The following is a 19019-nucleotide window of genomic DNA, read 5'->3' on the forward strand; positions in this document are numbered from 1 at the left end:
GAGAAGTCTGTGATCATTCCTAGTTTTGCTTGTCAGTATGTGATGTGCCTTTTTTCTCTGGCTGTTTTTTTTATTTCTCTATAATTAGTTTTCAGAAATTTGATCATGATCTTCCTTGTGCTTTTCTTTGTTTATCCTGGTTGTGATTTGTTGAACATCTTGGATATGTGGGTTTGTGGTTTTTATAAAATAGGAAAATTACCACCATTTTTTTTTCAGATTTTATTAACATCCCCTTCTTTCTCTCCTTTCCAATGGGACTACAATTATATGTATGCTAGTCCCACAGCTTACTTTTTTCCCAGTTTCTTTTTTCATCTTATGTTTTATTTGGATAATTTTTATTGCCATGTGTACAGGTACACTTCTTCAACATCTAATCTTTTAAGTCCATGCATAATGTTTTTATTTGTTACATATTTCATCTCTAAAATTTCTGTTTTTTTAAAAAAAACTTTAATTTCTCTCTTCACTATGTTTGTTATTTAAAAATTCTTGCCACCCTGAATAAGCCGGATCCTGTCTGATCTCGGAAGCTAAGCAGGGTTGGGCCTGGTTAGTACTTGGATGGGAGACCACCTAGGAAGACCAGTTGCTGTAGGCGTAAAAAATAAAAAATAAGGGATTGTAAGCTGACAAGGTCCTTGCAGTCTGTGAGGCCAACCAAGTGTTGCCTCGCCTAAAAATAAATAAAAATAAATAATTCTTGAACTTCTATGGCCATGCCATGCTGAACAAGCCCTATCCCATTTGATCTCAGAAGCTAAGCAGAGTTGGGCCTGGTTAGTACTTGGATGGGAGACCACCTAGGAAGACCAGGTGCTGTAGTCATAAAAAAATTTAAAAATAAGAGATTGTAAGATGACAAGGTCCTTGCAATCTGTGAGGTCAACCAAGGGTTGACTTGCCTAAAAAAATAAATAAATAAAAATAAAAATTCTTGAGCATGTCTATAATAGCTTTTTAAAATGCTTTGCTAATTCCATCATATCTTTTATTTCTGGGTCTGTTTCTATTGACTGATTTTTCTCCTGGTTGTAGTTCATATTTTGCTACTTCTTTACATACCTAATAATTTTTTATTAGATGCTGGATATTATGAATGTTATGTTGTTAAGTGTTTGAAGTTTGCTTTGTTCCATTACAAAGAGCGTTGGAGGGGAGAGGAAAAAAATGGCATAGATGATGGAGGCTCTGTTCATTTCCTTGGCAACCAATTCAAAGTTGTGACAGAAACAAGGAGCAGCAGTAAAGAAAAGTCGCCTGTGATCTAGATGAACAAACTATACAACTACGGAGAAATCCAAGAAAGCATCCTGCAACGGCAGAAGGTAGAACAAGGCGAGGACGCAGGGCTGCCCAGTCCCAAGCAGCTGAGTGAGACGGAGGCTGTGGCAGCAGCAGCAGCAGATGCCTCTTAAAGGGGCTGCATCCCTGAGCAGGTTTTCGCGGTGACGGACCTGCTCGCCCTGAGCACCAGTGCCAAGTTGGTTGTGTGCAGAGGGCACCCGGGATTTATAGGGAGACTTTGTCGGAGTGAGGACCCAGGGGAGATTCTCTCGGTACAGAAGTGCCAGCGATATCCATTGTTCCCTGTTGAGCCCTCTCCCCTCCCAGTGCGCTGACACAGCTCTGGCCATTGCTGTGATGTCATCAAACTGGATAATAAAGATCACTCCTCCCAGAGGATTCCCTGAAACCCAGCCTCCCCCAATTCGGGCCCCACCCAAGCCACATCCAGGTGTATTCTCAGTGAGTCAGCTGCTCCATGCTGAGACACACTGATGGAGGCAGCTGGCCTCAGTTTCTGGTGTGGCCCCGGAGGGGTAGAGGCTTGGGCTAAATTTGGCCTGCAGCTGAACGCCCCTCAGGACTGTGCCACTGGACACCTACTTCACAAATCTATACTAATAAGACCGGGAGACTTAGGAACTTTGCTTAGTACATAGAAACAAACACGGAAAGGCAGCTAAAATGGGAAGACAAAGCAGCAGAAACCATATGACAGAAGAGAACAGAACAGAGATCCAGATATAATGGAGTCAAGTAATCTAACAGATGCAGAGTTCAAAACACTAGTTCTAAAGATGCTCAGTAAACTTTTGGGAAATGTAGAGAACTCCAACACAGAGATAAAAATGGAAATGGAAATTATAAAAGGGAACTAGTCTGAAATGGAGAACACATTATCTGAGATGAGAAGTATATTAAATGGAATAAACAAAGTGAATAAAAAAGAGGATCCCATGCCCTATCTAGAGGACAGGAAAGCCAATCAGGACACTCAATCAGAATGGCAAGAACAAAGATGCCAAGACTATAAAAATAATTTAAGGAGGATATGGGACACTATTAAAGCTCCAAATATTCATCTGATTGGCGTAACAAAAGAAAATCAAGATATTGAACAGCTGTTTGAAGAAATGATGGAAAACTTCCCTAACTTGGTGAGGAAATGGACATAAAACCCCAAGAAGCTCAGAGAATTCCAAAAATCAGGGATCCAAAGAGGCCCACACCAAGATACATCGTAATTAAAATGCCAAAGGTTAAATACAAAGAATATTAAAAGCAGCAAGAGAAAAATAATTAATTACTTGTAAGGGAACACCCATAAGACTGACAGCTGATTTCTCAAAAGAAACTATGCAGGACAGAAGGCTTGGCAAAAAAATATTCGACAGAACGAAGACCCAGGATATACAACCAAGAATAATTTATCCAGCAAAGCTATCATTTAGAGTTGAAGGACAAATAAAGAGCTTCCCAGACAAAAATAAACTAAAGGAATTTATCACCACCAAGCCAAAATTACAGGAAATGTTGGAGAGACTTCTTTAAGAAGAAAAAGCATGTATCAAAAACAGGAATGAAGAATGCTAACAACTCCATTCTTATCAGGAAGTACTTTACATGGAAAAGAATTAAGTACTCCAACCAAAAGATAGAGTGGCTGAAAGGATAAGAAAACAAGACCCTTACATATGAAAAGGAAGGGAATGGAAAAAGATACTGCTTTGATGAACCTAGAAGGTATTTAAATCAGACAGAGAAAGATAAACACTATATGATTTCACTTATATGCAGAATTTAAGGAATAAAAAGAACAAACTAATCAAAAACAGACTCACAAATATAGTGGACAGTTTGGTGATGGACAGAGGGGAGGGGGTTTTGGAGGGCTGGGAGAATAGGGTGAAGGGTTAAAGAAGTACAAGTTAGTAGCTGACGGATGGTCATGGGGATAGGAAGCATGGCATAAGGAATGCAATTAGCATTAATACATTGGCTAGGTGGAGGGTCAGGGGAGGGAGGAAGCAATTGAGGGGATCATTTTATGAACTATATAGATGTCTAACAAATGTACTGTATACTTGAAACTAATTAAAATTTTTTAAAAAGTTTTGGACTTTGTTTTAGCAGACAATTAAGTTATTGTGGATCAGCATTGTCTTTATGAGGCTTGTTTTTAAACATTGTTAGGTGGATCAACAGTAGCCTTTGGTCTAAATGTTATATTGCTCTTCTACCGAGATGTGACCCTTCTGGGATCTTTTCTTAGTACCCTGAGTATTCAGTTCTTACTAGAAGGAAATTGAATGTCTGCCAGCCCTGTGTGACCAGGCTTATAGCTCCCTGGCCTTTATTCTTTGCCTGACTCTATATATGCTCAAATTATATTCAGATAAAGGCTCAAGGGGATTCCTCCTCTAAATTCTGCAGCTCTTTTTCTTCATAACTCCCTTTTCTATAGTAATGTGCCCCATAAATTCTGACTGACTCATCCTCCCAGAGCTCCTATATTTGTCTTCTCAACTCAGCAAAACAGCTTGGTTTTGCTCATATTTGTTCCCTCTGTGGCCATAATCTAGAAACTGTTTTCAGGAAGAAAAGCATTGTGATTATAGGGCTTACCTCATTTATTTTCCTTCTCTTAGAGATCAGTGTCCTGTACTGCCTTTATTCAATGTTGTATTTTACTCACATCTCTAATTGTTAATGGAGGTTAGGCAAGTTCCATGAGTGGAAGCAGAATCCCTAATTTTCTTCTTGATGTAGTTTATGTTTTAGAAAAGTTGTAAATTTACAGAAAATTTCAGAAGAGAATACAGAGAATTCCCATATGTCCCCACACTCAGTTCCCCTATTATCAATATCTTACATATACATCTTAGCATACTACGTTTGTTACAATTAATGAACCGATATTGAGACATTGTTAATAAAGTCCATATTTTATTCAGAATGCCTTAGTTTTTGCCTGTCATTTTTCTCTTCTAAGATCCCATTCAGGATGCCATATTACATTTAGTGGTTATGTCTCCTTAAGCTTCTCTTGACTATGACAATTTCTCAGACTTCCCTGTTTTTAATGACCTTGACAGTTTGAGGAGTACTGGGCAAGTATTTTTCAGAATGTCCCCCAATTGGAGTTTATCTGATGTTTTTCTTATTTCAATTGCTTATGTTCCTTCGACATACCCTACCCCATCATTTTGTGTGTGAAGCATTTTCTTATCTTCTGACACTAAAAGATACTCTAGCCTCATCTGTCCTAGAATCAACCATCTGTCTAATGAACCCTGGTTATTTTTATTCTAATGGTATAAGAAACTAATATCTGGACAGTGGATGTGCTTGTTGCTATTTCTTTTAGGTCCTCTCAGCTGACAGCAAGGAAATACATGTGTATATATTAACCTGCATATATCTACAAATATTTCTGTATGAATCCATCTTTATATTAAGCTAAACATGAATTCATACTGATGTCTCCAACAGTAATGTGTTACTACATGGGTCATCCTAGTCTTACTTCCTTCTTTGTCTATAATCTTTCACTATAACTATAAGAAACCTGGCTTTCATTATCCAACATCTAGTACTTAATTGTTCAATTCTAGAATTCATGTATAGCAGTTTCAAAACTGTTAATTTATACCTCTATGGGAACTAGAGTACAGTGGCTTGTATATAGTTCTTTTGCTTTTACTCTTACAGTCTCTACTCATTTCTAATTATTTAGGCCAGCACCTTTCTTTCCCACTCCCTTCAGTGAGGTTATTCCATACATTTGCAATACAGTTAGATTCTTTTGCCACAGTCTACATTTTATCATGAGACCCCTGACCAATTCCTAAGTGTTTTTGTTTTAATTTGTATACACTAAGGTTGACTTGTGCTGTAAAGTTTTATTGGTTTTTATAAATGCGTATTGTCCTATATCTACCATTACAGTATCATACAGAATAGTTTCAACTGAAAATCTTCTGTTGTGGACCTATTCAACTTTCCCCTTCCCCAAACCTCTGGCAATTTTTTAACCCTCTCCATGGTTTTTGCCTTTTCCAGAATGTCATATAAATAGAATCATGCAGTACATAACCTTTTTCAGGCTGGATTCTTTCACTTAGTGTGCATTTACAATTCATCTATATTTTTGTGTGGCTTGATAGCTAATTCCTTTTTTAACACTGAGTAATATTTCATTATAATGCATGTACCAAGGTTTGTTATCTTTTCACCTATTGAAGGACATTATGGTTACCTGAGTTTTGGTGATTATGAGTAAAGCTGTTATAAACATTTGTGTGCAACTTTTTGTGTGAACATAAGTTTTCAGATCCGTTGGATAAATATCTAGGAGTGTGATTGCCGGATCATATGGGTAGACTATGTTTAGCTTTGTGAGAAACTGAACAACTGTCTTTCAAAGTGGCTGTACCACTTGCATATAATGAATTCTTTTTGGTCCTCATCAGCAATTGATATTGTTCGTTTTTTGGATTTTAGTTATTCTAATAGGTATGTACTGGTATTTCGTTGCTGTTTTACATTTTATTTACCTAATGACAAATTATCTTAAGGGTCATTTCATTTGTAGATCGTCAGGAGGTTGTTTTTTTTTTTTCAGATCTTTTGCTCATTTAAAGATTAGTTGTTCATCATCTTATTGTTCCATTTAAAGAATCTTTGTATATATGGGATAGAAGTTTTTTTTCTGATATATGGTTTGCAAATATTTTTCCCCAGTTGGTGCTTTGTCTTTTCATTCTCTTAACAGTCCTTTTTACAGAACAAAAATCTTTGATTTTACTGGAGTTCATCTTGTCAATTTTTTCTTTTATGCATTTCACTTTTGATGTATCTAAAGTCATCACCAAACCCAAAATCTTATATGTTCTTCTGGAAATTTTTTTTTTTTTAATTTTTACATTTAGATCTGTGACCCATTTTGAGTTACTTTTTGTGCGAAGTCTCTAGGTTTATTTTTTTACATGTGGAGGTTTGGTTGTTTCAGCACCATTTGTTGCAAAGACTATCCTTTCTCAGTTGAACTACCACTGTGCTTTTGTCAAAACTCAATTGACTCTATTTATGTAGGTCTATTTTTGGCATCTCTATTTTATTCCATTGATCTCTGTCTCTTTTTTCACCAGTACATACTGTCTTTAGTACTGTAACTGTATAGTAACACTTGGAATCAGGTAGCATGAATCCTCCAACTTTGTTCTTCTTTTTCAGTAATTTGTTGGCTATTTCATGTTCTTTGCCTTCCCATATAAATTTTAGAATCACTTCATCAATATCTATAAAATAGCTTTCTAGGATTTTTTGCAATTGGTTAAATTTTTAAAATCATAAATAGATGTTGAATTTTGTCAAATGCTTTACTGTATTTTGATGATCACATGATTTTTCTCCTTTTTTTTAATGTCTAAATTGCTTGGTTTTAAATGTAAAGGCAGTCTTGCATTCTTGGAATAATTTCAACTTGGTTGTGATGTTTTATTCATTGTATTTATTGCTGGATTCACTTTGCTAATATTTTATTTAAGTTTTTGCATCTATATTCATGAGAAAGACTGGCCTATAATTTTCTTTTTTTGTAACGTCCTTTTAATAGCTTAATTTTAGGTCTCAAGGTTATATTGACTTCATAAAATGAGAAGTATTTCTTTTTTTTCTATATTACTTTACTTTTTTATTTATTTGAGTAAGATTGACTATATCTTACTTATATATTTATTGGAATTCACCAGGGAAGTCATCTTGGCCTGATCTTTATTTTCTTTCTTTTTTTGGAGTTTAATTTATTGAGTTAGAATTCATATATAATCAAATGCATACAGTTAAAAGTTCAATTTGATGAGTTTTGACTAATTTATAAGCCTCTTTAATCTCACCACAATCAAGATGTTAAAATTTTTCATCACCTAAAAAGTTTCCTTGTGCCCATTTGCCATCAGTTCCTCCATTTTCCCTAGCCCCAGTCAAAAACTGAGTTTCATATGCTTATCTGTATATCTTTGATGTTCATATCTTTTGCCTATTTTTTTAATTGGGTTGTTTGTTTTCTTATTGTTCTGTTTTCTAAATTACATGTTATTCTACCTGTCCTAGAATTTAATATAAATGAACTCTTACATATTGTTGTGTTTGGCTTCTTTTGCTTAGCATAATGTTTTTGAGCTTTATCCTTGGATATTATGTATGTCAGTATTTCATTCAATTTTTATTGCTGAGTAGAATTATATGGATATATCACAATTTGTTTATTCATTCTCTTGTTGATGGATATAATGGTTGTTTCCAGTAGTTAGCTATTATTAATAAAGCTGGTATGAACATTCGTGTACAAGTTTTTGTGTGAATATATATTTTCATTTCTCTTGGGTAAAAACCTAGGAGTAGAATTTCTGGGTCATATGACAAATGGATGTTAACTTTTTATAAAATTGACACACATTTCTCCAAAGAGGTTGTGCCATTTTTACACTCCCATCTGCATGCTATGAAGAGTTCCAGTTGTTTCATATCTTCACCACCACTTGACATTGTCAGTCTTTTAAATTTTTGCCACTCTGGTAGGCGTGTAGTGCTATCACACTATGGTTTTAATTTGCATTCCCCTGATCACATGAGTGTCTTCTCATGTTCTTATTTGCAGTTTGCAAATCTTGAGATGTTTCTGTTCAAATCTTTTGCCCAATTTTTTAAAGCACTCTTAAAGACCATGATTTGGTATAAATTTTAATGTAACTAAGCTGTTGAGAAAGAGACATGTACCTTTTCCCCCCTTAAAATGAATCATGTATGTACTGTTCTGACCATAGGTTTTTCCAATCCTAATCTAATGCTCAAAACTTGATGTGATATCATTCTTTAAAATTAGCCATAAACTTTAGTTTTAAAGTAAAACTATTTCTACCAATTTGGCTCAATTTTTAGTTGGGTTGTTTATGTTCTTATACTGAGTCATAGTGGTTCTTTATGTATTCTGGATTTTAGTTATTTGATAGATGTATATTTTGCAAATACTTTCTCCCAACAAACTGCTTATCTTTCCATTTTCTTAAAAGAAATTTCGATAGGGCCAAAGTTTAAATTTTTGCTTTTTTAAAAAGTGTTTCATGCTTTTTGTGTCCTAAGAAATCATTGCCTACTCTAAAGTTGTAAAGATTTTCACTTGGTTTTTTTCCTAGAGATTTTATAGTATTAGCTTTTATATTTAGGTTTTAGACCATTTTGAGTTGATTGTTGTGTATGGTGTGAGGTTAACTGCCGAGGTTCATTGGTCTTTCCCTTCAGACTTTCAGTTCTAGTACCTTTTGTTGATAAGATTGTCTTTTCTCTGTTGAATGACCGTAACACCTTTGTCGAAGAGCAATTGGCCATATGTGTGTGGATCTATTTTTGGACTTTTAGTTCTGTTCTAGTAATCTATGTCTATTCTTACATCAATACTACATTATCTTGATTACTTTCACTTTATAGTAGGTTTTGAATTATGTCTTCCAACATTTTCCTTCTGTTTGATGGTTGTTGGGCTATTGTAGGTTCTTTGCATGTCCATATACAGTTTTAAATGAAGTTATCAATTGCCACTAAAAAATAATCAAGATTGTGTGGAATCTGGAAATTAACTTAGTCAGAATGAATGTGTTAACAATTTTGGGTCTTCAGATCTATGAGCACAGTTTACCTCTCTTTTAAGTCTTTTACGTATCGCAACAATGTTTTATGGCTTCTAATGTAAAGGTATTGCACTTTTTTATCTCTCCCTATGTATTTGACATTTTTGATACTTGTGTAAATGAAATCCTTCATTTTCTAGTTGTTGATTATTATGCCTTGTTATCTTTGGGTGATTGTTGGTCGTTTTATGAAAATTTATAGAAATAATTTGATACTCCAAGTACAGTTATTTTAATGAAGACAAGATTTCTTTTTGTTTCTGGCCAGCTGTTAGGCTGGATGCAGATCACATTAATCCAGTCAGAGATTGAGCTGATTCAAAGCTGGACTTCAACTCAAATAAAGGCTAATCTATTTCCCATTTGTCCTTCTTCTTAGCATGTAGACTTTCAGAGTCCAACTATAATCCTGGGATAACCACCAAAGCCTCCCCTCTTTGATGGACCCCAAATTCCAATTTTCATGCATCTAAGCCTGTGAAGATTGCTAGAAGCTGTGCTCAGCTTTTTAGTCTCTCGGCTATTGCTTTTACTTTAAAATTTAGCAATTGCCTCAGTGGAAGATTACCTCGAATAATTGAATCAACCTCTTTTGTCTTCTCTCTTGTAACTTGTCTCAAAAGCTACTACCACAGTAGCTTTCTGATGCCTTTAAATCATGCTTGTTTTGCTTGCTTGCTTTTTTTCAAAAATATATATTTTGCCCATATTTCCTAGCTATTTTCAGCAGGAGGGTTGGTCTGAGACAACCTAGTAAACCATAGCCAGAAATGTCTTCCTCTCCCCCTCCTCTCTTCCATCCTATTCTCCACTAGAATGTAATATTGTTCTCTGTAGTATTTCATTTACTTCTGTATTCCCAGCACCTAAAGTGGTACCTAGAACAGAAGTCAATTGATATTTGTGAATTAAGGAATATTTTATCTGAGAAGATAGAATGGAAATGCCTTTACTGTCATTTCCTCAAACCTGAGATATAGCCATTTTTGAGCACAATTAGTTTGAATTCTGAACTCAGACTCAGGACCTTTAGAGTTTTAGAGTTAGTCTGTTATTGAAATTTCCTCAAGAAAGTAACATCTCTGGTCTTTATTTCTTCATTTGTAAATGATTTATTACTCTCTTACTTAATGGAAATAGTTTCAATTATTATTAAAATTAAAGAGCTTTCAAGAGAAAAAATTAAAAAGGTAAGAGAACATTGGAATTAATGTTATAATCAAGCAATCAAAATACTTAGGCTTATAATTTTTATTATAATCTGTCAGTGATTACAAATAAGATGACTAGCTTATCATGTTTTAAAAGGTGAAATTGAAGAGTTTCATAAAGAATTACATTTTGCATACTGCATAAATGTTTACCTGTGTTTTATCCCCCTCTTCCCTTTAGAGCCATTTTAAGTGCCAGATCTAGTTATTTTGCTGCGATGCTGAGTGGCTGTTGGGCTGAAAGCTCTCAAGAATGCATTACTCTTCAAAGGTAAGCATAATTTTTACAAGGCGGCTTGATTGCAAGTGATTGGAAATAATACAAAACACTTTTTATGAATCTGATTTCCCTGTAAGTTCAGTGAAATATTTCTCATGTGGTAGAATTCAACAAAGTGCATTTTCTGAAAATAAGAGGTAGTAGGGAACATTTAGTAATAGAGATAGTGTGTAGTATTTTCCGACTGCTATAACCAAATACCACAGACTAGATAGCTTAAACAACAGAAATTTATTTTCTCACAGTTCTGTAAAATCAAAGTGCCAACAAGGTTGGTGTTTAGTTAGAGCTTTTACCTTGGATCCTTGGCTTGCAAACAGTTGCTTCTTGCTGTGTGCTCAATTGGGCTTTCCTCAGTGCTTGGGGGTAGGTGAAAGGAAGGTGGAGGGAGAGAGAGAGTGCTGTGGTGTTTTTCTTATAAAGACATTAATTCTATCCTATTAGGGCAAGGCCACACTCTTATTACCTTATTACCTTGTTACCCTCATTTAACTTTAATTACTTCCTTATATAGCCATACTGGTTGAGGACTCAATATATGAATTTGGGTGGGTGGGGGAATACAAATATTCAATTTGTAACAGGTAGTTTCTTTTCTTTTTCTTTTTCTTTTTTTAAAGAATAATTTGGATAGGTGTGGATTTCAAAGACCTATGATAGTGCAATGGTGAATCTGCCCAACTGCTGACAGTTTATATAAACTACTGATTCAGTTATTAAGAGATGAACTACTTCATTAATTGGTGAAATGGAACATTTTTGGTCACAACTGATTGCTCTGAGAATTTATAGTGTACAGTATGGGGAAGGGCTTTCTCGGTAGGAAAATTGCCTGGGAGCTCTAAGAGAGCCTCTCAGTTCTGCATCATTCTCACCATAGATGTTTCCTTGACTGGTCAATCTTGATCAGAAGCTTAGTTATGAAATGGTGATAGTGGCAATTCCATAACAGTGGATGCATGGAAAGTATTGATAAATTCTTGCTGACCATTTATTTGTCACACAGGCCAATAATCTTGAGCTTTCTAGGTTACAGTGACCTAGTTCCCTTACTAACTAAAACAGATTGCCAAATGTCTCTCATTTTGTAATTTCTCACTCTATAAAACACAGAATTTTGAAACATTATTTGTAAGAATATATAATGTGTTTTTATTTTATTTTTTCATATTTTATTCATTTAATATAAATGGAACACATATGCAAAAGGACCGAACCTCTTTTCTTTCATACCAGGGCCTTTAGAAGGTTACAATTTAATTATACTACCAAGGTTTCAGTACGCGTATCACAATGTATTTTGCAACCTATTTTAGGGGTATAGTTTCAGCAGCTGCCACTGTTAGTGATTTAAATTATGCATCCATGGAAATCACATGAATGCCTTTATTACAGTGTATTTTTAAAAGAAAAAATACTAGACTAATGAAATAGTAATAAAGAAAAATAATGGAAGATATAAAATTGCCTATATAATCACCAAGTTTTTAGTTGATATTGCTACTAAAATAGACTTCCTCTCTAACCAATTTGTCTCCTACATGCATAAAATACTTATACATGTATGGTTTGTTTTTCTTTTGTTTTTTTTTCAGTCTCTCACTAAAATAGGATTAAAATGTAACATGAATTTCTTTGGTGATGTCAAAAAAAAAGTAACGTTTGTATCTAAGTAACTCTGTTGTCTTTCCATATGAGCTCCTTAATTATTTATTTTAAAAATTATTTTTTTTGAAACATAATTGACATGTAGCATTGTGTTAAGTTTTTAGGTGTACAACATAATTTGATATACATAATATACACTATATATAGTATGAAAATTGTTATGACTATAAGTGTAGTTAACATCCATTACCACATGTAGTTATACATTATTTTCTTGTGATGAGAACTTTTAAGATCTACTCTGACAACTTTCAATTATACAAACAGTATTATTAGCTATAATCACCATGCTGTACATTATATCCCTAGGATTTATTTATCTTATAACTGGAAGCTTATACCTTTTGACCATCTTCACCCATTTTGCTCACCCCTCTACCCGCTGCCTCTGGCAACCAGGTAGTTTCTGATTATGGAAGATTTTATATGCCAAGCTAAAAAGTTTATTATCCTGTGGGTAAAAGGAACATGTAGACGAATCAATTGGTGACATTTTGTCATCACTGTTGAAAAACAGCCTTAAAGATATATATATCCTACTGATAAGATCTCTTTCTGGAAGATGAATTTAAAATTATCACTTGACTATAAAAAGAGGGATAGTGTTAGCAGAGTCCAGAGTTTCTGAGTCCAGAGTTTCTGTGTGTGTGCCAGTCCTAGGGATAATCAGTGTGGTGTGATTTTGGAAACTTGTCTAAGGACTGTCTTTTATATATTTTAGATATCATTAAAAAAAAAACTGTTAATTCACTCTCATTAGAACTGAATTCTATAAAATTTTAAAGGGAGAAAAAACACTAGTTTGACTCAATGCAGCTTTTGGGCATTCATTAAAAATCATGTGATTGTGTGTAGTGAGAGAAAGGTCAAAAGAAGTATATGAGTATGAGATCTTATTCTATAGCAGGAGAAAGTAATTTACAGAGAGCACATGTCTAAGTTTTTCTTGGACGAAATCTTGTGCCTTATACATATAATGACAATTTTTACTACCTGATACCTATTACTGTACACCTTTGTTCTTCTCTCCAAATAAATTCTGTCCTCGGCAGTAAAATACCTTACAATAACACCATGTATTTTCTAGATTTCTTCCACATTTACCATGCCTTTTAATTTTTAGAGTCTGTCTTTGACAGAACAAGTCTATCCACATATTACAAATGAATAAAAAACAAGATTAGGTAAGTTAAATGTCTTCATGGGGTCACGCAGTAAATAAACATCTATGCTGAATATAAATTATATGTTTGTTGATTCTTAATTCAGAGTCCATTCCACCACAGTCACTGAAAAAATTAAAAAGTTTTCCATTGGCATGTTTTCTTGAACTAGTTAAACAGTCCTCCACTGCTTACATCAGTGACTTTTAAACTTTATCTCTTAGGACCCTGAAGATCTTGGAGGTATGTTAGGAAACACAGGGTGTAGGGTTGGAATCTGAGAGGAAGGAGATTTGGGAAGGGACACCTTTTCGAACAGAGCTGCTCCACCTTTATCTGTTTTATATTATTCAGGATGACCTCCAATTTTAGTTATAGGAGTAAAAGTAATCCGTAATCAAACCTCATGAGCAATCAAATCAAATATTCAAAACACACAGGCCTTTAAAGATGCTATTTATTAAGAGGTCAGTAGACAAGAAAGAATTAATGGCATCAACTACTAGTTTCTACTCCCTCACTTGTAATTTTTCATCTTTGATCACGATGGAGGTAATGGATAAATATCTCCTCTTATAATATGGCTTGACTACTACTGACCAACTTTAATAGCTTGTTCAAGGGAAAGCCAAATAGAAGTAACCAAATTTGTTTTGAGTGTTATTCAAAATAAGTAGACTATACATTGCAGTAGTGCCACCAAAGACCAGTCTAACTCATCTTACAGTATTTTCTCTTTACTCCTGTTGTGATAAGCAAGGTTTTGCTCTTTACTGGTTCATCTTACCCAGAGCTGCTATATCAGCAGTGAAGGCACACTTCTAATCAACTTATTCAATTCTAATGGTAGCACATTGGAAATGATGTACATTTTTTTTTTTTTATCTTGCTCGTTAAAGCAAGGTTTTCTAACACTAAAATATATCCTGACAGATAATGGGTTTTACCTATGTCCTTTATTATCACAAAATATGTTTTTTTCCCCTCATATATCACATATCAAATCGACTGTCTCATATTGCCATCTAAACGTTATTAGTATCATGGTATATAAAGCTACAGAAAGACTAGAGAGGATTTAGGAATTTTGCTTTAAAAAATTACATTTTATCTGCAAAAAAATGAAACTAGACCACTTTCTTATACCATATATAAGAATAAACTCAAAATGGATTAAAGTCTTAAATGTAAAACCCCAAATCATAAAACCCCTAGAAGAAAATATAGGCAGTAAACTCTTTAACATTGCTCTTAGCAATATTTTTTTGGATATGTCTCCTCGGGCAAGGGAAATAAAAGAAAAAATAAACAAGTGGGACTACATCAAACTAAAAAATTTTTGCACAGCAAAGGAAACCATCAACAAAATGAAAAGACAACCTGCATAATGGGAGAAGATATTCACCAATGACACATCTAATAAGGGCTTAATATCCAGAATACAAAAAGAACTCATATACCTTCACATCAAAAAAAAGCAAATGATTCAATTGAAAAATGGGCAGAGGACCTGAATAGACATTGCTCCAAAGAGGACATATAGATGGCCAGCAGACATATGAAAAGATGTTTAACATCAATAATCACCAAAGAAATACAAATTAAAACCATAAGGAGATATCACCTCACACCTGCCAAAATGGCTGTTATCAATAAATCAACAAAAACAAGTGTTGGTAAAGATATGAGGAGAAGGGAACCTTCATGCACTGTTGGTGGGATTGCAAATGGGTGCAGCCACTATGGAAAACAGTATGGAAATTCCTCAAAAAATTAAAAATAGAATTACCATACGACCCAGCAGTCCTACTTCTGAGTATTTATCCAAAGAAATCCAAAACACTAATCCAAAAAGATATATGCATCCCTATGTTCATTTCAGCATTATTTATAATAGCCAAGATATGGAAGCAACCTAAATGTCCATCAATAGACAATTGAATAAAGAAGGGGTGGTACATATATGCAACAGAATATTAGCCATAAAAAGAATGAAATCTTACTGTTTGTGACATGGTTGGACCTAGAGAGTATTATGCTAAGTGAAATAAGCCAGACAGAGAAAGACAAATGCCATATGCTTTCACTAATATGTATAATCTGAAAAACAAAATAAACAAAAATATAGTCTTGATAAAGAGAACAAACTGATGGCTGCCAGATGGGAGGGGTCAGGGGGAGGTGAATGAAAAAAATAGAGGGATTTATTAAGTACAAATTGGCAGTTACAAAATAGTCATGGGAATGTGAAATATAGCATAAGGAATATAGCTAATAATATTATAATGACTGTGTATGGTACTAGGTGGGTACTAGAGTAATTAGGGGATCACTTTGTAAGTTATATAAATGTCTAATTACTATGCTGTACACCTGAAACTAATAAAATGTTAAATGTCAATTATAATTTAAAAAATTTTTAATCACATCTTTTAGGAATTTTTATTGTAACAAAGTAATCTACAAAACAAATTCTGTTTTCATATTAACTTAATTGTAAACCTGTGTAAATGTTTCCATGGGTAGTGTGGTATAGTAGAAAGATAATTGACCTTGGTGTCCTTACAGGCAGCCCTACATCCAGTCCTACCTAACTTGTTACATGGCTTTAGGGACATTGCTTACCTTGCCTGAGCTTCCTGAGGTTGTTGAAAAGATTAAATGAGATACAACAAGCCAAGAACCTGGCATAGTACTTGGTACATAGTATGTAGTGCTCAATATTTGTCTTTTTTTTCTTTTCCTAAATTAGATTGTTCTTATTTTCTAGAGAGAAATGAGTTCAAGTGAGGGTCTTTACCAATACTAGGACAGCAATGCCTGCTTTGCTTAATCAGCAGTCTCTTTTGGAACTATGCTACCGTTGCATGTCTGCAGGATGTTTTCTGCAACAGATTACAATGAAATCCTGTCTGTCTTTATAGAAAAGAACCACAATGTTTTTAATGAGTAGGTACCTAAAAAACAAAGCATGTGATATTTTTCAGGTGGGACAGTCTTCAATAAATTGAGGTAGGAATAGTAGAGTCCTTCAATCCTAGTTCTATCCATGCCACAGGGTTGGGAGGATCGAAGGGTATAGTTAGAAGATATTCTCCTGTTCTGGTAGAGAAAGGGGGAATTTTTCCACATCCTGTACTGGAAATTGAACCACAGCCAATATTTCTGTAATAAAACCTCACATATTTCCATTCTGTATAAATAGAAGTCTTCCAGTGTTGCTTGGGGCTTTGAAACAAAAAATTGGATTTTCTCATCTCCCTCGGAATATTCCTGGGAATGCTCTGAACCTTCAGTATGATCTTTTGAAATATAAATCAGGTCATATTTCTCTTTTGACTAAAATCCTTCAATACCCTCTCATCACAATTAAAATTAAACCCAAATCATTACCATAACCTACAAGATATATAGTCTGGCCCCTGGTCTTTTCCCAGACTACTCCACCTAAAGTAGGTACAGCCCAGCTCTCCAGTTATTCCCTTTTATGTTATCTTGTTCTGTTGTCTTCACGGCACTTTTCACTTTTAAAATTATTTTTTTTACACATTTGTTTACATATTAATTGTCCATGTCCTCCCTCTAGAATGTAAGCTTCTTATATCCTCAAAGTGTAGAATAGAGCCTATTGTTCAATAAATATTGAATATGAATGAATGAACTAATGAATGAATGAATGATTCCCTATGTTACTTTGACCCACACACATAGGAATCTGAAATTTTTGGAAGTACACAGAAAGCACAGAGATTTTAGTAGACTAAGTACATGTTCACTCTCCGATCTTTGAGCTCTGTTCTTGCATACATTTTTTTTTTCTGTATATATGTAATTTTTTCATCTCCTACAAGCTTTTTTCTTATTATGTTTAAATGGGAATAGTGCTTTAAATCTTTTTATTTAAACTGTAGGCTATTAATTTGTTTTTCTACGTTAGTTGATCATGTTTTTATAAACACATAGTAAAAATACAAATGACTTACAACACAATAATGAGAATGCAGTTTAGTAAAACGTCTGTCAAGACAACAGGAAAACATTTTTTGCTGTTTTTATTATAGCTATCATATGTACTGACTAGTCTCAAGTGTCTCGATTTTGCAATTTATTTTAATAAACTTTTTGGTTTTATTTAGTCATTGCTATCTTTTGCTTAAATATGTCAAGTCTTGAAAGAAACTGTTCATTCAACATAAATGACCAATTCTCATTAACATTGATAAGAATGGCTCTTGATATTTGAGGGGAAGTGTATGGAATAGTATACATTCTAGTAATTATGCTAGTATTTTGGATTAACCAACTACAAATAATGTGGCATAATTATTCTTGTCATATCCATAGCATATAAATGAGAATATTTAGAGACTGACTTTTTTTCTAAGTATTAAAATAAAGACTTGGAGTTTTGAATCAGCAGAAACCAGTATTTGGTCATAGTAGGGGCCAGTTAATATTTATAAAATTAATTATAAAGTTATTTATATATTTTTAACTGAGTTTTCCTCTGAAGGTTTTGGAAGATGCTGTAAGTGCCCTAATAAACCATTCATTTAAACATTTATCAAACATTTATTGAGAGTATATTATTTAAGGCCATAGAATCAAAGCAAATACCTTTCTGAGGCCTACGCTGTGGGACTCCATTTCTTTTCTTCTTGCCTTCCTCCTTTTGTTCCCTTAGCATGTATTTAGATGCTATCCTTAACAAACTTTTCGGATCTAATCAGCATTGTCCCTACCTGATTTCACCGCATAGCTCCACTATTATGTGTGGAAAGGAAAATCTTCTCATCCTGAGAATATTGAATCAATGCTGACATTCTGCTGCTATTAGAGATGCAAGGATGAGATACAAAACTTGCCCTCACAGAACTCAATCTAGAAGGAGAAAGAAGTATGCCAACAAAGATATTACAAGTCAGTTTGATAATGGAAGTATATGTAGTAGTATACTCCTTAAGAACCCAAGCTTTGGAGCTAGTCTGCCTGGATTTAAATTCCAGTGCATCACTAGCCATTTGACTTTGGGCAAGTTACTTAATTTTAGTTTTTTCATCTATAAAATGAGACTAATAGTATCTACTGTTGAGTTGTTATGATAATTAAATGAGCTGATGGCATTCAAAATGCTTATTAACTCAGGGACTGGCTCATAATAAGTGCTAAATAGGTGTTAGTTATGACTGTTTAACATACAGTGATTTTTTTTTTTTCTTTTGGCCTTAAGGGCATTAAGGAAACAACCAAAGATAAAGAGTCACGGGTCTCTTATGTCTGAAAGATGCGAGGGAGAGGGAGAGTATTTTAAGCCAGTATGTGCTAAGGCATGGATGTATAAGGCATTGGAAGTAGTTCAGGTATAGGAAATGAGTAGTTCACTTATTTTGAAAGAGCTGCTAAGAAGGAGAACCAGAGGTCAGATGAGAAAAAAACATTGTACACCAAGCTAAGGAATTTGGGCTTTTTTTCTAAGGACTGTGGAGAATTGTTGAAGGGTTTTCAAAGTGGAAGACTGTATCAGATTTACATTTTAGTGAAGTCACTCTAATAGCAATGTGGGAAACAGAAGGCAAGGAGATTATTTCAGGCAGGAAACTGGCATGAGAGGATACTGTCAGTACTGAAAGAAAATGAGAGGCCAAACCAGGGTAGTGAGAAGGGAGAGGCTGAATTCAAGTAAGTTTTGAAGATGTAAAAGATGGGATATAATGAGGAA

The 19019-nt window shown here is 34.3% G+C and overlaps 1 protein-coding gene and 1 pseudogene across 10 annotated transcripts in view; both read left to right on the forward strand.

Moving 5' to 3' along the window:
• KIAA1107 (KIAA1107 ortholog) overlaps window positions 1–19019 on the forward strand; it is a 90475-nt gene that overhangs the window by 35179 nt on the left and 36277 nt on the right. For all 10 annotated transcript variants that reach the window (XM_023528106.1, XM_023528098.1, XM_011355640.2 and 7 more), the window contains one exon: window positions 10371–10460. In XM_023528106.1, coding sequence (XP_023383874.1) covers window positions 10371–10460 — 90 coding nt within the window. The remainder of the gene's footprint in view (window positions 1–10370; window positions 10461–19019) is intronic.
• Window positions 713–831, forward strand: LOC111736913 (annotated as a pseudogene).

This window comes from Pteropus vampyrus, unplaced genomic scaffold (assembly GCF_000151845.1).
Source record: "Pteropus vampyrus isolate Shadow unplaced genomic scaffold, Pvam_2.0 Scaffold22, whole genome shotgun sequence".
Lineage (NCBI taxonomy): Eukaryota > Metazoa > Chordata > Mammalia > Chiroptera > Pteropodidae > Pteropus > Pteropus vampyrus.